This window comes from Lepidochelys kempii, chromosome 10, assembly GCF_965140265.1.
Source record: "Lepidochelys kempii isolate rLepKem1 chromosome 10, rLepKem1.hap2, whole genome shotgun sequence".
NCBI classification, from domain to species: Eukaryota; Metazoa; Chordata; order Testudines; family Cheloniidae; genus Lepidochelys; species Lepidochelys kempii.
Window position 1 is genome coordinate 35,290,971 of NC_133265.1, and position 22,376 is coordinate 35,313,346.

Consider the following 22,376-nt stretch of genomic DNA (forward strand, 5'->3'; position numbering starts at 1 on the left):
AAGCCCCTCAATCCTGACCCACAGGACCCTCTGCTAGTCAATCCCGACCACTTTCACTCCTTTGCTTTTAAACATAAGAACATAAGAATGGCCATACTGGGTCAGACCTAAGGTCCATCCAGCCCAGTATCCTGTCTACCGACAGTGGCCAATACCAGGTTCCCCAGAGGGAGTGAACTTAACAGGTAATAATCTAGTGATCTCTCTCCTGCCATCCACCTTCACCCTCTGACAAACAGAGGCTAGGGACACCATTCCTTACCCATCCTGGCCAATAGCCATTAATGGACTTAACCTCCATGAATTTATCCAGTTCTCTTTTAAACCCTGTTATAGTCCTAGCCTTCACAACCTCCTCAGGCAAGGAGTTCCACAGGTTGACTGTGCGTGGAGTGAAGAAGAACTTCCTTTTATTTGTTTTAAACTTGCTACCCATTAATTTCATTTGGTGGCCCCTAGTTTTTAATATTATGGGAATAAGTAAATAACTTTTCCTTATCCACTTTCTCCACACCACTCATGATTTTATGTACTTCTATCATATCCCCCCTTAGTCTCCTCTTTTCCAAACTGAAAAGTCCTAGCCTGTTTAATCTCTCCTCATATGGGACCCATTCCAAACCCCTAATCATTTTAGTTGCCCTTTTCTGAACCTTTGCTAATGTCAGTATATCTTTTTTGAGATGAGGGGACCACATCTGTACGCAGTATTCAAGATGTGGGCACACCATGGATTCATATAAGGGCAATAAGAGATTCTCCGTCTTATTCTCTATCCCTTTTTTTAATGATTCCTAACATCCCATTTGCTTTTTTGACCGCCGCTGCACACTGCATGGATGTGTTCAGAGAACTATCCACAATGACTCGAAGATCTTTCTCCTGATTAATTATAGCTAAATTAGCCCCCATCATATTGTATGTATAGTTGGGGTTATTTTTTCCAATGTGCATTACTTTACATTTATCCACATTAAATTTCATTTGCCATTTTGTTGCCCAATCACTTAGTTTTGTGAGATCTTTTTGAAGTTCTTCACAGTCTGCTTTGGTCTTAACTATCTTGAGCAGTTTAGTATAATCTTCAAACTTTGTCACCTCACTGTTTACCCCTTTCTCCAGATCATTTATGAATAAGTTGAATAGGATTGGTCCTAGGACTGACCCTTAGGGAACACCACTAGTTACCCCTCTCCATTCTGAAAATTTACCATTTATTCCTACCCTTTGTTCCCTGTCTTTTAACCAGTTCTCAGTCCATGAAAGGATCTTCCCTTTTATCCCATGACAATTTAATTTACATAAGAGTCTTTGGTGAGGGACCTTGTCAAAGGCTTTCTGGAAATCTAAGTACACTATGACCCCTGGATCCCCCTTGTCCACATGTTTGTTGACTCCCTTCAAAGAACTCTATTAGATTAGTAAGACATGATCTCCCTTTACAGAAACAATGTTGACTTTTGCCCAACAATTTATGTTCTTCTATGTGTCTGACAGTTTTACTAGTTTCAGCTAATTTGCCCGGTACTGACATTAGACTTACCGGTCTGTAATTGCCAGGATCACCTCTAGAGCCCTTCTTAAATATTGGCGTTACATTAGGTATCTTCCAGTCATCGGGTACAGTAGCTGACATAAAGGACAGTTTACAAACCATACTTAATAGTTCCGCAATTTCACATTTGAGTTCTTTCAGAACTCTTGGGTGAATGCCATCTGGTCCTGGTGACTTGTTACTGTTAAGTTTCTCAATTAATTCCAAAACCTCCTCCAGTGACACTTCAATCTGTGACATTTCCTTAGATTTGTCACCTACAAAAGACGGCTCAGGTTTGGGAATCTCCCTAACATCCTCAGCCGTGAAGACTGAAGCAAAGAATTCATTTAGTTTCTCTGCAATGACTTTATCGTCTTTAAGTGCTCCTTTTGTATCTTGATCGTCCAGGGGCCCCACTGGTTGTTTAGCAGGCTTCCTGCTTCTGATGTACTTAAAAAACATTTTGTTATTACCTTTAGAGTTTTTGGCTAGCTGTTCTTCAAACTCCTTTTTGGCTTTTCTTATTACATTTTTACATTTCATTTGGTAGTGTTTATGCTCCTTTCTATTTACTTCACTAGGATTTAACTTCCACTTTTTAAAAGATGCCTTTTTATCTCTCCCTGCTTCTTTTACATGGTTGTTAAGCCACAATGGCTCTTTTTTAGTTCTTTTACTGTGTTTTGTAATTTGGGGTATACATTTAAGTTGAGCCTCTATTATGGTGTCTTTGAGAAGTGTCCATGCAGCTTGCAGGGATTTCACTCTACTCACGGTACCTTTTAATGTCTGTTTAACTAACCTCCTCATTTTTGCATAGTTCCCCTTTCTGAAATTAAATGCCACAGTGTTGGGCTGCTGAGGTTTTCTTTCCACCACAGGAATGTTAAATGTTATTACATTATGGTCACTGTTTCCAAGCGGTCCTGTTACAGTTACCTCTTGGACCAGATCCTGCGCTCCCCTCGGGACTAGATCGAGAGTTGCCTCTCCCCTTGTGGGTTCCTGTACCAGCTGCTCCAAGAAGCAGTCATTTAAAGTATCAAGAAATTTTGTCTCTGCATTTCATCCTGAGGTGACACGTACCCAGTCAATGTGGGGATAACTGAAATCCCCCACAATTATTGAGTTTTTTATTTTGATAGCCTCTCTCATCTCCCTTAGAGTTTCATCATCACTATCGTTGTCCTGGTCAGGTGGTCAATAATAGATCCCTACGGTTATATTCTTATTAGAGCATGGAATTACTATCCATAGAGATTCTATGGAAAATGTGGATTTAAGATTTTTATTTCATTTGATTCTACATTTTCTTTCACATATAGTGCCACTTCTCCCCCCCACCCCCGGCACGACCTGTTCTGTCCTTCTGATATATTTTGTACCCCAGAATGATTGTGTCCCATTGATTGTCCTCACTCCACCAGGTTTCTGTGATGCCTATTATGTCAATATCCTCCTTTAACACGAGGCACTCTAGTTCACCCATCTTATTATTTAGACTTCTAGCATTTGTGTACACGCACTTTAAAAACTTGTCACTGTTTATTTGTCTGCCCTTTTCTGATGCGTCAGATTCTTTATGTGAATGTTTCTCATCTGATCTGGCCCATACGTTATCCTCTTCCATCCTCTCCTCCTGACTAAACCCTAGAGAATCTCTGTCAATAGACTCTCCTCTAAGAGAGGTCTCTGCCTGATCCACGTGCGCCTCTGCAGCAATTGGCTTCCCCCATCTCTTAGTTTAAAAACTGCTCTGCAACCTTTATAATGTGAAGTGCCAGCCATCTGGATCCAATTTGGTGTAGGTGGAGCCCATCCTTCCTGTATAGGCTCCCCCATCCCCAAAGTTTCCCCAGTTCCTAATAAATCTAAACCCCTCCTCTCTACACCATTGTCTCATCCATGCATTGAGACTCTGAAGCTCTGCCTGCCCTCCTGGCCCTGCGTGTGGAACTGGTAGTATTTCTGAGAATGCCACCATAGAGGTCTTGGATTTCAGTCTCTTTCCTAGCAGCCTAAATTTGGCCTCCAGGATGTCTCTCCTACCCTTCCCTACGTCATTGGTACCTACATGTACCACGACCACCGGCTCCTCCCCAGCACTACACATAAGTCTATCTAGATGCCACGAGAGGTCCGCAACCTTTGCACCAGGCAGGCAAGTCACCATACAGTTCTCCCCATCATCACAAACCCAGCTATCTATGTCTCTAATGATTGAATCTCCCTTTACTAACACCTGCCTTTTCCTAATAACTGGAGTTCCCTCCCCCCGGAGAGGTAACCTCAGTGCGAGAGGATACCCCAACATCATCTGGAAGGAGGGTCCCAACTATGGGAAGGTTTCCCTCTATTCCTGTTGACCGCTCTCCTTCTCTGGGGCTTTCATCCTCCTTAACAGTGCAGGGGCTGTCTGACCGGAAGTGGGACAAATGTACAGTGTCCCGGAAAGCTTCATCGACATACCTTTCTGCCTCCCTTAGCTCCTCCAGTTCTGCCACCTTGGCCTCCAAAGCCCATACATGTCTCTGAGGGCCAGGAACTCCTTGCACCGAATGCACACTTAGACGCCACCTGCCCACAGGGCAGGTATCATACATGCTACACTGAATGCAATAAACAGGACAGCCCCCACTCTGCTGCTGGGCTTCTGCCTGCATTTTCTCCTACAGCTACCTAGGTTAATGATAGGGTTTTGTTTAAATCAAGAAGTTTTGATGATAGTTTAGTTTAAAGGTTTTAAAGAATGGCAAGTGTACCTCACCCCCTTCCCACTCCCCTTCCACACTCCCTCTCAAAACTCCCCGTTAGCAGTCCCTGGTCGCTTGCTCACTGCTTTATAAAGCCCTGGCCTTCTTGAAAGCGCTGCCCCCTGACTAAGGCTCAGCCAGTGAGCAGAGGCTTCTAGATTTCAAAGCCAGTGAGCAGAGGCTTCTAGATTTCAAACCTTGTTTAGAAGCTCACAGCTTCCAACTGCCGGCCACAGCACACAGTCCTTCAAACAAACAAAAACAAACAGACAGAGAAACACAAGCTCAGCATACAGCAAGTAACCCACAAACACACACTACAGATAGCCACTTACTCCAAGAGTCTTATATTTGCTCCTCCTTCACCTGGAGAACTCCCTCTCAAAACTTCCTGTTAGCAGTCCCTGTTCGCAAAGACCTACACTCCCCACCTCTGCCTCTCGTTCCAACCGGCGGCTCCCTCTGTTCACTCTGAAATCCCTTCACTGTTTTTGCTCTGTTTTTCATTCTGCTTTGAATGTCCTTCCTCCCAGATGCAATGACCAGGCACCTGGCAGTGGAGTGGGGGCCCAACAACATCCGTGTCAACAGTCTGGCACCAGGCCCCATTGCGGGCACCGAGGGATACCGGCGACTCGGTAAGGGGCTCTCAGAGAAGTCCCCAGGTGGAGGCTTCTCCTGAGAGCTCGGGCTCTCTCTGATTAGTGCAACTATATGTGTGTAAGGGGGGAGTTTAGATGGTGTACCAGCCCCCCAGAGCTCAGAATGCTGCCTCTGCCAAACCCTGACCAGCGTCGTGCTGCAAGCCCTGATGCTCGCAGGCCCCCTCTTGTGGTGAAGCTGGGCAGGGACTTTGCACCACTTCGTTAGTTTACCCTGTGGCCACAGGGGCAAGTATTGGTCCCTCTGCTTAGCCGCTGAGATTCTCACCCTGGGTGCTGTACAAAGGCTTGTTTCTTGCCCTCAGTGTTGTCCTGCAGTGTCACAACAGGTGGTCTAGCCCTACCTGTGCTGCCCCAGCCGACTGGCCTGTGTATGGAAACATTGGGTATATTTCTGTGATAATTAAGAGACCATCAAGGTCATGAGGTCACCTAATCCACCCTCCCTGCCGCAGGATTGTTTCCTTGTCTGTATTCTTCAGGTATCTGTCCTGTCCTAAGCAAGGGGCTTCCACCATCTCCAGGGGAGGCTGCTCCCCAGGCTAAGAGAGCTCCTTGGTAGAACTCTTTCTTGCTCTTCAGCCTAGATCTTCTCTTCCTCAATCTCCCCCCTTTGCCCATGGGCAGATCCTCGTGTATGTTTCTGCATCTGCTCTAGTTTCTTAGTGTGGCTCCATCAGTGTAGTATCTGGGCTCCTTGTAGCAACCAAACAATGCCAGCCAGTTGCAGCCTTTTGCCCTGGGTAGGGGAACAGCCTCCTGATGGGTAAAGAGCCTGAGGGCCTCAGCTTGTTTTGTTCTCTCTATAGGTGGTGCTCGTGCAGAAGCGGACAGCTACTTTGATACAGTGCCCCTCCATAGGGCAGGGAATAAGACGGAGATTGCCCACAGTGTGCTGTACTTGGCGAGCCCCTTGGCATCCTATGTGACTGGCACAACCCTGGTGGTGGATGGGGGAAGCTGGCTGACCTCCCCTAACAACTTCCCTGCGCTGTTGGGTATTGCATCACACTCTGCTAAGCTCTAGGTGACGTGTATTTCCCCCTCTGTGGGACTAGATGCGCCGTCCGGACCTAATGTTTGAACACCTCTTGGTATGCTGCAGGCAAACCAGCAACTTTGGCACAAGGGTGTTGTCCCAGGCATGGTGCATTCAGAGTGAGTGCGTTCAGGGTCACAGGCATTGAGGGTCACCACGCACTCATCAGCAGCTGGCATGGTAGTCCTGGGCTTTCCTTGCCAGGCAGGGGTCAGGGCTGTGTTGCACTGGTCAGTGGTTGGAGTGGACCCCATGCTGCCTGTTGGTCACACTGCTTTTCTTGTCCGTGCCTCCCCACTGCACATCTGGTTAATAGCTGTCACCATTTTCCTGGTGCTGTAGTTAGATGGGGTGAGGGTGGGGTCACATCGCAGAGGAGCCTCTACCCTTCCCATGTAGACTTTCCAAGATCAGCAATATGAAATACCTTGTGCTGCGGTGATTCATGAGCAGATTCTTCGTAGCCCAGGGCCACAGACTGAAGGTGTGTTTGGCTCCCAAGTGTGTGGGACCTCTCCAAAGGTCCTGAAGGCTTGCAAAAACTCATCTGGGATACCTCCCCTGCCCAAAGAGTTCCAGGCTAGGCTTCTTGAGAAAAGGCCGGGCAAATAGTTAGGAAGCACAAATGTGTGGTTATTAAATCTGCAGTCTCCCTCCCAAAACCCACAGGGCAGGGCCACGTGGGAGAAATTCCAGGCCAGCTGGTTTCGTCTGGGCACAATTAGAAAGCGTGTGTGTGAGAGGTTGCACAATGGAGCTTTGGCCAGTTCCACCAGCACAGGATCTGCCCCCAGGTGTTCAAAGAGGGCCAAGCCACGTAATACAAAGTGGTGTAAAGGACAATGGCACCAATCTGCTAGGAGGGGCTGGTGCATGCTTGCCCATTGAGTTGGGTGCATCGTTGGCAGTGGGAATTAATCCTTGGGCCTCTGGATCTTAAAGCAGGAGCGGCACTGACTGAGCTAAAAGGCCAAGCTCTGTTAGCCAAGGCTGATGTAGGCTCATCTTTCACTATATGTGGCCCAGCCACACTAGGGGGGACAGAGGCCCACACTGAGTGAGCTGCCCACATTCACAGAATGCCCAAGGAGCTATTAGTTACAGCTGCAGGTGGCAGACCCAGGCTCGCCTGATTCAGAGCTGGGATTTGGACCTGGGTCTCCCATGTCCTGGGCGATGGGCCCTGATCACCAGGCTGCAGAGTCAGTCTCCTTTTGGCCCAAAGAATATTTCGTTATGTGTACAAAGTGGAATAGCTCCAAGAGAAGAGATTAACTGACTCTTAAGCCCAGTGGTTATGAACTGCGCTGGTGGGTGGTATCCCTCCCTCTGTCCCCCGCAGGCTGCCCACCATTTAACAAATCATTTTGGGAGGTCTTGGTCAAAACAAAAATAAATTTTGAAAGCTCTAAATGTTTGGTGAAAGAGAGCTGTGGTTTTCCAGCCAGCTCAGGGCTGTTCATCTGGCACCTGTAACTAGCACCATTGGCCCCTGGAGAAGGTGTGTCCTTGCTAAGTAATGAGGTGCCTTTTCCGTCTGCTCTGACTGCAGGCTCACTGTGCAGAGACACGTGTAGGTGTCAGCCTCCCCTGCCCCCTCTCTCCGTCCTGGCCCTCTCTCACCTTGCCAAACCCACGGACTGTATAGTTGCATCATGATTTTCAACAACCCAGATCAGCTCTGAGGCACACAGGACTAATCAGAGACCCACACAGAAGTATCCCCTGTTTATTTTGTAATGTTACCTAACCAAACAACACACCAACAGTTGGAAGGGAGGGGCTTGTCCTGTCTCGAAGGGCCCATGTTATGTTAATCAGAACCCACCTTAATTAAGAGGCTTGCCTGAACATTTACTCTGTATTCAGAGTATGGGGAAGGTACACTCTGTTATTTATCCCAAAGAGGTTTAAGCCGTGCTTTAAGCACAAATCTCTAGGCAGTCTGAACTGTGGAGCTGCCATGGCACCTCCACAATAAGCTACTGAAGTTGTTTGAATGAGGGGGCTCCCTCCCTGCCCGGTCCCCATCCCCCAGTGCTCTTTTTGAGCTCTGCCTTGATCTAGGCCAGTCCATGATGGATTTCACGTCAGTTTCATTCCTTGACTTCCATTCTGTCTTACAGATCATTGGGCCATGGAAGTGAAGAAAGACAAATGATGGACGACCAGGGACTGACAGGACGCTGAGCAAACACTACGGCTTTGGACATCCCTATGACACAGGGTCAGGGAACAGCTATGACCTCTGGCCATCAGCCGTTGGGATGACCTTGCTGGGGCAAAAGTGAAAATGGCAAAGTTGAAGATTCAATGTATGTCTTGGTGGGGGTGGGATTAGCGGTGGGGGTGGGGGGGAAGGGGCACTACGAGAGTCCTGTCCAGAAGGCAGCTGTTCCCAAGTTTGCTCCTGATTTTATATTTTGAAGCTGGTCTAGCAATAGGTGCAGCTCTGGTGATGGGTCTGTGGGGGGAAGGTGGGTTGCTGGAGCCTTGCTCCCCTTCACTTTACTGTTTTCATTCCTGTTACATCAAACCCCTTGTTTTTCTGCTGAGTTACCTTGGTAATGCCAGAGAGCAGCCCTGCTACCCCTCTGTCTCGATTCCCAGCTGATTTTTCCCAGCTTTAACCTATAAACTGCTGGTATCTTTCCACATTACTGGTGGATACCTTCATCTGGGCAGATGTTCTCTGCAGATGGGTGTTCCAGGCAGCCAGAGGGTTAAGCAGCATGTTGCCCTTCCCCGTTGCAGACTCAGTTCACTCCCATTCGAGAGCTGAAGGCAGCAGTGATCTGCTCCTGAAACTTGCACCCAGCTTGCAAACTGATCTCTCTGTGGCGCATGCCGCCTGAGGCCAGCCCTGAATCTCCATTCCCCTCCTGCACTTAGATGGGCTAGTGACCATCCAGAGTGTGCCCCGTGAACAGGCGAGAGTCCGTATTCCCACCATTAAAAATCGCCCTCAGCAAGCTGCAAATGTCCACCTCCCACTGATAGCAGCACGTGCCCTGCTACCGTTCATCCTGTCGTGGATGTGAGCCAGCTCACCAGCACTGCTCTACTGTCACAGTCTTCTGTACGCTCCAGCGCTCAGGAGTGGTATTCAGCAGCCCAGACCCTTGCATGCTGAGGCACCCCAGCACAGCAGGGGTGAGACTCCGCAGCAGTTTCATACACTCTGGGGTGATGCTACTGAGTTATGAAAACAATCAGTACAATGTCTACCATGCTCCTTGTGCGATTCACTAAGTGGGCCTTCAGTCTCTGGGTGCTGGTGTGCCCAGAACTCCCATTCATCTCCACTAGAGTCATAGGTACGCAGCACCTTGGAAAATCAGAGCCTGTGAATTTTTATTTTTATTGCACTGCAGGTTCGTGTCTCACCAGTGCATCATTGTACTACAGATGCTGGAGGAAGCAAGAGGTTCTGGCACTTGGGGAAATGTGCAGCAGGCAGTTTGGGCTCTAGGATAAGCACCAAAGCCAAATGATCAAAAGAGTGGTAGTGAAATAGTGAATGTGGACAATGGGATCTTAATAGTGTATATTTCACACACACCACTGAAATGGATGGGGCAGTTCACACCTCTCTGCCTGTGGTTTCAGGCTGCCTGCACACTCAGGTAGACAACACATCAGTTATGCTCAATTCACATTTGAAAGACGAGTTCTTATGGTTGCAAAGAAAAAGAAGCTTTGCTGTTTATTTGAGCTTTGCTGCTGGATCCAGGATTCTGCTTTGTGCAATGGGGCCCTGACGGTGGCAATTAGGGTATATCTACACTTGAAACACTACGGCGGTACAGCTGAAGTGGTTCCATGTGGACAACAGCGACGGGAGGGGTTCTCCCATCAACTGATGGAATCCACCTCCCATGAGGCAGGAGCTAAGGCAACAGGAGAACTCTGCCGTTGATCTAGCGTCGTCCACACCAGGCTTAGGTTGGCTTAACTGTGTCACTCAGGGGTGTGGATTTTTCACACCCCCTTGAGAAACATGGCTATCCCTATATAGGTTTTCAGTGTAGACTGGCCGTTACAGACAGTAACTGGTCCTGCTGCCATCCTGTGAGTTAGGTCTGGATTATCAGCCCCATTTCACATGTGAGGCTATGAGGCAGAGAGAGAGGGAAAGCAACTTGCCCAAGGTCACTCAAGGCGTGAGGGTCAGATCCAGCATTAGGACTCCCTGAGCAGTTCCTGATTCCTAGCCCTGTATTTAAACAGCTAGAACACATGGGACACATCTGGCTCAGGATAAAGAGGTTATAACAATGGGAGGTAACTAGCCAGCCAGCAGCGTGTCCTTGCTTGGACTTACTTGGTAGCAGCAGGTTTAGAATTCTAGTTTTGGTTCAGCACCCAGAGAGAAGGGAAGCACCTTGAAGGAGAGGCCCATGAGGGTGGTTTCTTTGCCTGCCTGTAGTGGGTCTTTGGAAGGATCCCTAATGCCTGTAATACATCAGCCCTTCGCGTGGCTGATCTAGCAGTGGGTTGTATCCCACAGAATATTCTAGCTTTTTCAGATCTAAAACTGACTATTTCTTTTCTGGTTGCCCCAAATCTTCCCTAATGTTCAAAATCAGAGAGGGAGATTTGAAACAAGCATATCCTGCATCTGACCCAGTCTCCACTAGCTCCGAGATTTTCCCAAAAGTCTCCTAGACCCAGATCCACAAAGCTAGTTAGGCTCCGAACTTCCACAGAAAGCAACAGAAGTTAGGAGCCTAAATACCTTCATGGTCCTAAGCCCTGATCACTCTGTGCCTCAGTTTCTCTATCTGTAAAACGGGGAATGATGGTAGTAGGCTACCTCTCCAGTGTACTGCGAGGATTAACTCCTGCCTGTAAAATGCTTTAAAGAAGAAATCGTTATCTAAGGGCATGGCTACACTTGCAGATGTAGAGCGCTTTGAGTTAAACCAGCCTTCATAGAGAGCAGTAGGGAAAGTGCTGCAGTCTGTCCACACAGACAGCTTCAAGCGCACTGGTGTGGCCACATTTGTGGCACTTGCAGCGGCATTGGGAGCGGTGCATTATGGGCAGCTATCCCAGCATGCAAGTGACTGCAGCGTGCTTTTCAAATGGTGGGGGGTGGAGTGTGACAGGGAGTGTGTTGTGTGTATGTGGGGTGAGAGAGTGGGTTTTTGGGGGGCTGAGAGCATGTCAGCATGGTGTCTTGTAAGTTCAGACAGCAGCAAACCCCCCTCTTCGCCCCCCCACCTCTCTCTCTCCCACACAGCATTCCACACTAATGGTTGCTTTGTCTCGGAGCAGATAAGCAGCCGGCTGTCAGAAATGGAGCTTTCAAAGGGCATTTCCGCATTCCTGCAGCGATTTAAAAACAATGACAAGAGTGGTCACTTGACTTAAGGGGATTATGGGATGTTTGCAGAGGCTGATCAGAGCGCAGTAAAGCAACACCTCATTCACACTGGCGCTGCGGGCGCAGCAAACATTATTCCACTTGCCGAGGTGGAATACCAGCAACGCTGTAGCCGCGGAGTCAGAGCACTCTACGTGCTTTGCCAGTGTGGACGGGTAGTGAGCTAGTGCGCCTGGGGCTCTTTTATTGCGCTGTAACTCGCCAGTGTAGCCAAGCCCTAAGTTATCCTAGGTTTGTGTCCAGCAAGCGTTGCTTCTGAGTCCCAGCCTCTCAAGCTATAGCCCAGTACATCAGACCTTTGCATATCTGTGCAGCCCTCAATGGTAGGAAATGAGGTGCAATTCACCACAGCCAGAATCAGTGCAGCACTGTCAGTGCTAGCTGGTCTCTTTAGTCTGGCTGCAGTTAGCAGGGCTCTGAGGCAATGCAGTCAGACCTGTGGAGCAGCTCAGAACTGGATGAGAGCTGAGGCAGAGCCTTTATTGCTGCTGACCGATTGATGTGTTTGAAAACCCACCCCTGCCTCTTGTGATTCTGCTGAGCACAAACTACCTTCTGCCCCGGAGCAACTGGAATGCCAGTCTACCAAATGCCAGAGGTATTGCTTCACCAGTGCTAAATTTCTCAAATATACTCCTGTAATCCTTGAGGGTGGAGGATTCCCGCTGTGCACTGGCCCGGTCCTTGTTAAGGAACCGAACAGAGGAAGAAAATTCTCTCCCTAACAATGGTGCAGATTTGATCGGATACCACTCATCATTGCACCATAGGCAGCAGCCCCTGAATCAGTCTGTGAACCCAGAGAGAACCACAGGGTCTCTGTCCAGCAGCCTCTGTAAAGAATCCTATTTACATCCATTACAACAGAGTCCTGTCTCTTCTGTGTTGCTACAGACAGTACAATCATTAGGTAAATCCAGGGCTGGATTTTGGTGCCCAGCAGGAATAGATCCTTTCTAAATCGACAAATCAGCTGATCGTCCACTGTCCAGTGCATGCTAGCACTGCACCATAGAATAAACTAAATGCCACGCAGAAGGGGTGTGAGTGACTCCTAGAAAGGATTTAGCACAGGGGTGAACAAACTTTTTGGCCTGAGGGCCACATCTGGGAATAGAAATTGTATGGCAGGCCATGAATGCTCACAAAATTGGGGTTGGGGTGTGGGAGGGGGTGAGGGCTCTGGGGTGGAGCTGGGGGTGAGGTGTTTGGGGTGCAGGAGGGTGCGCCAGGCTAGGATCAAGGGGTTCAGACGGCAATAGGGGGATCAGGGCTGGGGCAGGGGGTTGGAGTGTGGGAAGGGGTGCAGGTTCTGGATGGGGGAGCAGGCTCTGGGGATGGGAGGTTTGGGGTGCAAGAGGGTGCTCTGGGCTGGATCAAGGGGTTCAGAGGGTGAGAGGGGGATAAGGGTTGGGGCAGGTGTTTGGGGTGCAAGGAGAGGCTCAGGGATGCAGGCTCCAGGCAGGACTTACCTCAAGCAGCTCCTGGAAGCAGCAGCAGCAGCATGTTCCTTCTCCACCTCCTATGCAGAGGCACGGCCAGGCGGCTCTGCACGCTGCCCCCTCTGTAGGCACCGCCCCTGCAGCTCCCATTGGCTGTGGTTCCCGGCCAATGGGAGCTGCAGGGGTGGCACTTGGTGTGAGGGCAGCGTGCAGAGCGGAGGCCCATGCCTGCTCCTATGCGTAGGAGCTGCGGGAGGGGTCATGCTGCTGCTTCCGGGAGCCACATGGCGTGGTCCCCAACCCTGCTCCCCGGCTGAAGCGCCAGAGCGGGGCAAGCCCCAGACCCCACTCCCCAGCGGGAGCTTGAGGGCCAGATTAAAACAGCTGGTGGGCTGGATCCGGCCCACCCACCATAGTTTGCCCACCTCTGATTTAGCAGGTCCATGCCACCCTCTCGGTGCTAGAAATAACTTAATCTGTTTCTAATTTTGTAAAAGCTTGTTTTAGAAGATTCTGTTTCTTATTTGATTGTGGTTTTGCTGACTGATCCTTCCTCCAAATTAACACTAAAGAATGAACCCCATCTGAGTGATCATATATTTACCCACCAGTGTTTTATTCCGCTGACTAACCTCTGCCTCGAATCATTGTGGGTTTGAAAAGACACAGTAAATCTTCATTTCCTCTCACGTTCTTAATAGAGCTTAGAACAGTAGCAATTGAAAATTTAAAAGATCCATGGAGCTCTTGGATTGGAGCAGGTGACAAGCTTTGTATGTGGACCCAAGGCTGTTGAGCCAACCAGTTTGCTGCATGAAAGGCTAATGAAAATGAGACCAAACTCCTTAGCCAAGTGGTATTCTTCCTGCATCACAGAGGATGGAGATTTCCTGCCTTCTTCACAATAGCAGCGTGATCCAAAGCCCGGTGAAGCCAGTGGGCTTTGGATCAGGTTGTTAGAGAGGGTAATTGTAAAACTAGAAGTGTTGCTTAAGCACCTATGAAATGCCATGTAGGGTTTATAGTCACTAGGTGGGAGCTCTGCAGTGAGTACATACACCCATAACAGTGACTCAGTAAACCCAAAGGTGTCCTGTTATATATTAGATACAAGAGGTCATGTTACAAATACTTTCTACCCCCACCATTGCCACACCTCAATAAATAGGGATTGCATAGGGGAGTTCCACAAGGCTTTGGGGCATTACCTAGCCCATTGGCTTACGTAGTCTCAGCAGTTGCTGCATGCCTCACTCTGCTACTGTCTCTGGCCAGGGGATCTCTAGCTGTAGATGCCTTGGCAAAGCTCCCATTTGTGAGGAGCTCTGTCCTGTGCAGAAGGTGTTGCTGAGTCCAGACCATCCTGCTGCCCTTACTTGGGTCTGAGCTCTCACCAGCATGCTGCCTTGGTACAGTGCTATCCTGCACCAGATCTATAACTACCATTCACTGCAGTTAAGCAAAATGCTGTCACGTATCGGGCAATGCCTGACTACAAAGGTACATCTGCCCTGCAGGCCTCTGGATTCTTCCAGGTGAGAGAATCTTAGCACACAACAATGGGGATGGGGAGAGAGGAATTAAACCAACCACTTCCTGCAGTAACATAAACGGCAGCAAGGTAAACTACCCAGGAGAACAGGTCTGAGGGAAGCCCCCATGCACCTGAGTATGCACACAAATTACACATGAAATATTTGAAAAATGCAGACAATTGTCACAGTTTGCAATAAGACACACCTCTCTGAGCAGGTCTGTAGCAGCAGCAGGATTTAGTATTCTACAAACACCATCAGTGAGGAATACAACTAGGGAATAAGTCTCTAAACATCAGTTGTCAATGGGAACAAGCAAACCAAACGCCATAGAACAGGCCTTTGCTAATCTCCAATTTGAGTACAGACTCTTTTCCAGAGCGCAGCAGGGAGCTACTGGATCATTAAGATGGTTAATGTCACTCACAGGATGTTTGCCAGGAGCTCTGGGCTCATTCCTGCTCCTGTTTCAGTCAATAGGAATTTTGCTGTTGACTTCAGTGGGAGCATTAAAGAGTTACAGCTCTACTGCACTTGTCAGATCTACACACTCTTACTCTCCTTGACTGTTAAGTGGGTTCTTTGCTCATTAAGTCATGGGATTGACCCCTCTGCGCTGGAGCTCCCAGTCTTGGTTAGCAAGGCCATGCCATTTTCAGCACTCTTGTGGCAGAGACTGGGTAGGGGTGCTAGGCAAGGAGAGTGGAAGTTTGGCAGCGTAAGTATTGTGGTATGATGTGTGTCAGTAAATGGAGCACTTGTCCTGCCCCAGCATGAATGAGGGTCTTGTCTGGGCCCACTCTGAGCGCTACACCTGCTTTTAGGGATGTAAGTGTCTATAGTGCCAGATTTGTTGGCTCTGCTGTGTGGCAAGAGGCTGACGCTCAGGCTTTATTTGTTGATAATGCTCCTGCACTCTGGCTTCTGACCTGTAGATGCATTTCAGCTCTCATCCAGCTTAGCTCCCAGAAGCAGCTCCATTGTCCAATGCCAGGGTGAGGAAACTTAAGCAGAGCTGCCCTTTTTTCTGGTGCTAGTTAGTGGTGCCTTTCTAATTTCAATTAATTTTGAAAACCATCTCCAAGTGAGCTTGAAATGGTTTGTCAAAATTGATTTCTCCAGGGAGCTAAACAAGTAATGACATGAAATCCATTCCTTGGTGGAAGATGCTGTGATGCACCATCAGCTGCTTCTTCACTGCATGTTCGATAAGATTGCCTCATTCGGGGGCAGCTCTAAATTCTAACCAGTGCTATTTGCACACGGCATAGGGAGCTGTGAGTGATGATTGGAAGAAAGAAGTGATGTGCTGCTGAAAGGCCAGCTATTCAGAGGTCTTGGGATCAGTGTGTATGGGGTGGGGAGAGATGGGGTTGTCTCCTTGAGATCCATGGCTGCCGTGTTTCTGGATTAGCCTTCATGGCACACAGAGAGGGAGGGGCAGGGTCCCATTCCCCAAACGATTTAAATCCACTTTGCTCTCATTGCTAAGTTTACTTAACTGTTCTGGATTGTTTTGTTAATGTCCCAGCTGAGGACTCTCCCCTTCAGGCAAAGCCCTTTGTTCCAGAGCTCCTACTGGCCAAAGAAATCCATAGAGTGTAAATCCAGAATTAGATCACCTACTCTGACCTCCTGTAAATCACAGGCCATTAAATTTCACCCAGTTTCCCCTGCACTGAGCCCAATAACTTGTGTTTGAGTAAAGCACATCTTCCAGAATGGCATGCAGTCTTGATTTGAATACACCAAGAGATGGAGAATTCACCACTTCCTTTGGGAGTTTGGTCCAGTGTTTAATCACCCTCACCTAAAAATGTGTGCCTTATTTCCAATTTGAATTTGTCAGCCCTCTGCTTCTAGCCATTGGTTCTTGTTATGTCTTTCTTTGCTAGATTAAAGAGCTTGTTAATACTCGGTATTTTCTCCTCATGAAGGTTCTTATCCCCTGCAATCCAGTGACCTCACAATCATCTTGTTGGCAAGCTGAACAAATTGATCTCCTTAAATCCCTCACTGCCAGGCATTTTTCTCCAGCCCTTGAGATATTGATGTGGCTTTTCTTTGCACCTTCTCCAATTTTCAAATAACTTTTAAAAATGTGGCCACCAGCTCTGGAGGCACCATTCCAGTGTCAGTCTCACCCATGCTATATGCAGAGGTGAAATCACCTACCTATTGCTACTCGCTACTCCGCTATTTATGCATTAGCCTTTTTTGCCACAGCATCACACTGGGAGCTGTTGTTGAGTTGCTCGTCCACCATGACCCCCGGATTGTTTGTGGCATCACTGCATTCCAGAATACAGCCCACCATTCTGTAGGTCTGGCCTGCAGTCCTTCTTCCTACATGTATGACTTTGCATTTGGCTGCATTCAAACACATTTTGTTGGAATGGACCCAGTTTACCAACCAATCCAGTACTGGTTAAGATGCCACTTCAGAGCCTAGCACCATGGTGACCTGATCGGGGTGCCGGCACGGTGGACCAAGGGGCCATGGCCTCCCACTTTATACTGGCCACAAGGGCATGTGATGGGGAAAAGGGGGTGGAGAGGCACGAGTGGGGGTATGGGGGGGGGAAGAGGCGGTGTGAGGGCAGGGCCTTGGGGGAATAGGCGGCGCAAGGGCGGGGCCTTGGGGAGAAGGGTGGGGCCATGGTTCAGGAACCTGTGCCTCCCCCCCCCCCTCCTTTTAGGGCACTTCTGCCACTCCTGGACCTGATCCTAACTGGGATCTTTGGGTCCCAGGGGCTCTCTCAATATTTAGCTACTTCAGCTTCTCCCAGTCCCCCTCTTGATGCCACTCCATCCCCTGCAACAGCAATGGAGCTGCTGGGCACCCCTCGGTGTGGATTAATAGTGTTGGCTGACAATTAACACCCTTGACCCAAGCACTAGGATGGAAGTGAAGATGCAAAGGATGAGGCAGGAAGCCTTGCTGGAAGAAAGGCTTTAGTCAAACACAGGTGATTGGGCTCACTGCAGGAGTGGTGGGATGGAATTCTCTGGCCTGTGATAGAAAGGAGGTCAGTGGCTAAATTAACTATTCCTTCTGGCCCTAAAATCAATTCCATGAGGCGTGTCAGCTCTTTCATGAATGAAAGATGTTCCTTGCACACAATACACTTTACAGAACACCTGCTGGGGGAAGCATTATTTCCAAAACTAAAGAGATTTTTACCCACAGCCCCTCAGGATCCTATTATATACACCATTTAAAAACAAACCAACCTGAATGTTTGAACAGTAAAAGCTGAATTGCTCAGTCCCTACCCCCTTTAGAGGGGCATTAGAGAACGGGCTTCATATATTCCCCCAACCTAGCCCCTCCCACTGTTCTTTTTGAGGTTCTGCACTGTTCTCCATGTGACAAAACCATCACACACGCTAATGAAATTGACATGGTCTGCTTGAGTAGAATAGCAAGGTGGGGCTGCAGGGCAGGGATAAGGGGCATTAGCAGAGCTGCATAGGGAAGGCCAGGGCTGGAACAGCAAGGGGCTGCAGGTCAGATTTGGCCCAATTCTCCCATTAATTTTTGAAGTTCAAATGCTGATTATAAATCACCAAAACCAAATGATGTTCACTGAGCTGCCAAGAAGACTCTAGATGAAGCAGATCCTGGTGTTTAGTTGTAGGGTGCAGGGAGGGTTGTAGATGATGTTCCTCACAGTAAATAAACCTGTACAAACTAAAACAAGCCCTATAGTCACTTACTGCCAAATACTGTTGCTGTGAAGTCAAAGCCTGAGCCAGATTCTTGCTGGCTCTACAGAACTGTCTCAAGCCCTAATAAGCATATTGGAGCAGCCACTCAGCTCAACTCTTAACATTCAATATATGGGAAATGGACCTGGAAGCACAAAGGGGGAATGGATGGGCAGCTTCTGCTTTGAATTCCTGTCCCACCACACCTCTTTCCCTAGTATAAACAGACACTTCCCCTAGGTGGCAGTAGAGGACAGTTAGACATAGGCAAGCCGGCCTGGAAAGTTGCCCATAGCTTCTGTTAACCACAGATTCCCATCAATACGTTTTGTTTCATCGTTTATGGGAAAGATCTGTTTGTGGCCAGTACTGGGGCCTAGAGACCCCAGTGATGGACACAGCAGGTTTGCCGTGACAAAGCAGGCTGGACGTAGATTTATGGGTGCTGAGATGGGACTTCTAGCAAGATAAAGGAAACCAAATCCACCACACTGGACCCAGCTAGATCAGTATCCTGCTTCCAACAATGACTCAGAGGAAGGTGAGCAATACCCATAATGCAGCTGGCCAACTGTGCAGTGCTCCACGTAGGGGAAACGTTCTCCTGTGTCCCACTGATGGGCGCTTACACACTGACTCATGAATGCTCATCACCATCTTAGCTGGAGGTGTGTCACAAATGTGTCATGAAGGGGTGTAAAGCCACCCTTTGTTTAAATCTAGCCACAAAATTTGATTCCATGGTGCTTTTCAGCCAGATGGAGGTTTTCCCCAAGGTTCATAAGAATCCCTCTTTTAACGTAAAGAGCTGGTTAAGAGTCTAAAGCCCCTAGCTGGCTTTGAAATGAGGGGAGCTGTGTATCTAAATCCTCTAGACCAGTGGTCTCCAAACTTTTTGGCTTGCACACCCCCAGGGCGAAGACTGGAAGACCTGCCACAGGCCCGCCACCGATGGAACAGGACCGGAAGACCTGCCACAGGCGCGCCACCGGAGGGGAACACCAGCCGTGGACATGCAGAGCTGCTGCCAAAGAAAAAAAAACGGAGTGCGGTCTGGCGGCGCTCCTGTGGCCGCACACCCCCGGGATCATCTTGTGCAACCCAGTTTGGAGACGACTGCTCTAGACAGCTACAAAAGTTTCTTTGCACTGTTGGACTTCTCCCCTCATTTACTCACAGTGAGGTACATTTCTTGCCCTGAATCTTTCAAAAACCTGCTTTGAACTCAACGGGATGTCTGTGACAGGAGGCAGAGGCCCCATCTGCTCACAGGCAGACAAGGGGCTAATTCCTGCCTCTGATCGCCACAGGTGCGTGGACAAGATAGAGTCAGGAGGCTGATGGCAGAACCAGGAATACAACCAAGATCTCCTGACCCCTAGCCTGATGCTCTCGCCACTGGCCCATGCAGAGAAAAAGAACTGCCCCCCTTTCCTCGCAGATGGTATGTACCCTGAATCAGCACCCACTGTTCCAAGAGCTTGTCAGAGCAAAGGATAGATCTGTGACTAATGGTTTTGGAGCATTTCTCTTTGGCTGTTCTATGCAGATGGCTATGACACTGACACAATCAATCCTGTTGGAACTGCTGACCTCTACCATGGCATTGATAGTGAATGTTAATGGGGCTTCTCATCACTAACCAGCTAAACATGGATGGAGCTTCGTGATTTAGAGCAATTGCTCCAGGGTCTAGTCTGGGTTCTCAGTGCTTCATTGTTATTTAAAACACAAAACTGCACAACTGCACTGCAATTCACTGGATGACTAGACTACTCAATAATGACCCAGCCACAAACCCATATGGACTTTCAGCCTTCAATCCCTCACCTTCACCTTTGCCCCAAATGCCTCCGAGAAAGGGACTTTGCAGCCTGCCCAAAACATTAACACATTGAGGCCCCACGATTGCTTACAGTTTTCTTTTACACCACATGCTTTGATACACCACACTCAGCATCAACACTAGAGAGAGAGAGAGAGAGAGAGATGAGCTTCAAATTATACCATCAGGACAGCTAGCCAGCCAGCAGAGACAGAGATATGGCTTTCTTCCTCATGGGAGCTTCCCCACCCCTCACCCCCAGAGCTGATAGGTGCTGGGAGCATGGGTGTGTAGAGTCTCAGAGCTGCACTGACAGGCTCCAGAGAGAGGTCTCCATGATGCTAGCTCCAGAGAATGGCTGTGATTGCTGTGTACCTCAAGGGGAACTGAGGCAAGCTCTTTGCTTTCTTTATCATCTTTCAGGTGTGCTGGTTCTGGCTTTGATCCTTAGATTTTTCAGGTTTACCTGTGGGTGTGACTGAGCTGTTCGTTTCCTGTGAGGTTGTTGGCAGTGGGCAGTTGCTAGCAGTTTAATCCCACCTCCTCTCTGTAATCAACTGGGTTAGAGGAGCTATAATCCAGATGCATTTGCTAGTATTTAAGAGCACCTCTCATAGTTATGGCAACCAGCAGGTGGTAGGATCCTGGCAACTGACAGGCTGGCGGGCAGCCTGGGCTTGGGGGGGTTGTGATGGGGTGTCTAGTTAAAAAGGACCAATTAGCCCCATGAAAGGCTGCACCTGGGGGAGAGCAGGGCTACTAAGGCCTAATGAAGCCCAGCTGCGGAGGAGCTGAGCTAGGCAGGAAGTTGGTGGTAAGAGGAGGCTGTGGGGAGAAGCTCTGCAATCACTCTCTAGAGGTAGGAGTTGGTAAGAGACAAGGAGGACTAGGGGGAGACTAAGCCCTGGGATCCTGCCTTGAACTACAGACTCTAACAAGAGCCCAAGAAGGGTGAAACAGCCACAGGGAACAGCAGAAGCGCCACTGCTAACACAGAGAGGGCCAAAGCTAGAGACAAAAGGTAGGGAGCAGCCCAGTGGGGTCTGGGATTGTGTAGACTGCAGACACTAGTCATAGGGTCCCTGGGCTGGAACCTGGAGTAGTGGGCTGGCCTGCGTTCCCCTACCAGCCACTGGGGAAGGGGCACAATCTGGACAATGGATTAGGAGACAGTCCAGAAAGATTGATACCCCAGAAGGGGAAAACTATAGTGAGCTGGCTGGAGGGCCAAACCCTGAAGAGGGAGTAACCTGACTCCAGAGACAGAGAGACTCTGGGGGTGAGACCTGAAGGAGGGAGTGTCAGACTTGTTGTGCACTAATCCCCAGATCAGACCCAAAAAGGCACCCAGTGGTGATAGTGAACCCCATGATGGGGTGTTAAACTTAGACCTGCATGGAAAAGCATTTTCCTCATATATGGGCAAACTGTTGCAGTTCTGACCACGTAGGTATTCCATTGTACTGGGGAGACTCCACTGAGCAGTGTTTTCTCTAGGATTAGCTACTTGTATTTCCTTTAGAATATCAAGGTCGGAAAGGACTTCAGGAGGTCATCTAGTCTAACCCCCTGCTCAAAGCAGGACCAATCCCCAACTAAATCATCCCAGCCAGGGCTTTGTTAAGCCTGACCTTAAAAACTTCTACGAAGGAGATTCCACCACCTCCCTAGGTAACCCATTCCAGTGCTTCACCACCCTCCTAGTGAAAAAGTTTTTCCTAATATCCAACCTAAACCTTCCCCTCTGCAACTTGAGACCATTACGCCTTGTTCTGTCATCTGCTACCACTGAGAACAGTCTAGATCCATCCTCTTTGGAACCCCCTTTCAGATAGTTGAAAGCAGCTATCAAATCCCCCCCTCATTCTTCTCTTCTGCAGACTAAACAATCCCAGTTGCCTCAGCCTCTCCTCATAAGTCATGTGTTCCAGTCCCCTAATAATTTTTGTTGCCCTCCACTGGACTCTTTCCAATTTTTCCACATCCTTCTTGTAGTGTGGGGCCCAAAGCTGGACACAGTACTCCAGATGAGGCCTCACCAATGCCCTCGGATCGCTACCCCTTCCTGCTTCTCCATGTGGGCACCAATGATACTGCCAAGAATGACCCCGAGTGGATCACTGTGGACTATGTGGCTCTGGGAAGAAGGATAAAGGTGTTTGAGGCGCAAGTGGTGTTCTCGTCCATCCTCCCCGTAGAAGGAAAAGGCCCAGGTAGAGACCGTTGAATCGTGGAAGTCAACGAATGGCTACACAGGTGATGTCGGAGAGAAGGCTTTGGATTCTTTGGCCATGGGATGGTGTTCCAAGAAGGAGGAGTGCTAGGCAGAGACGGGCTCCACCTAACGAAGAGAGGGAAGAGCACCTTTGGAAGCAGGCTGGCTAACCTAGTGAGGAGGACTTTAAACTAGATTCACCGGGGGGGAAGGAGACGAAAGCCCTGGGGGAAGTGGGAGACCGGGAGGAAGCACGAGCAGGAGAATG

The 22,376-nt window shown here is 48.9% G+C and overlaps 1 protein-coding gene across 7 annotated transcripts in view; it reads left to right on the plus strand.

The window, feature by feature from the left end:
- Positions 1 to 21,523, plus strand: part of DECR2 (2,4-dienoyl-CoA reductase 2) — a 108,669-nt gene extending 87,146 nt beyond the window's left edge. For 5 of the 7 annotated variants that reach the window (XM_073362843.1, XM_073362841.1, XM_073362847.1 and 2 more), the window contains 4 exons: positions 4,824 to 4,928; positions 5,762 to 5,950; positions 8,118 to 8,306; positions 9,366 to 12,244. In XM_073362843.1, the coding sequence (XP_073218944.1) occupies positions 4,824 to 4,928; positions 5,762 to 5,950; positions 8,118 to 8,152 (329 nt within the window). In that variant the 3' untranslated portion in view covers positions 8,153 to 8,306; positions 9,366 to 12,244. Of the gene's footprint in view, positions 1 to 4,823; positions 4,929 to 5,761; positions 5,980 to 8,117; positions 8,307 to 9,365; positions 12,245 to 18,982 lie in introns of those variants that run through there. The other 2 variants (XM_073362842.1, XM_073362844.1) reach the window with 2 other exon arrangements.
- Positions 21,524 to 22,376: the final 853 nt, after the last annotated feature.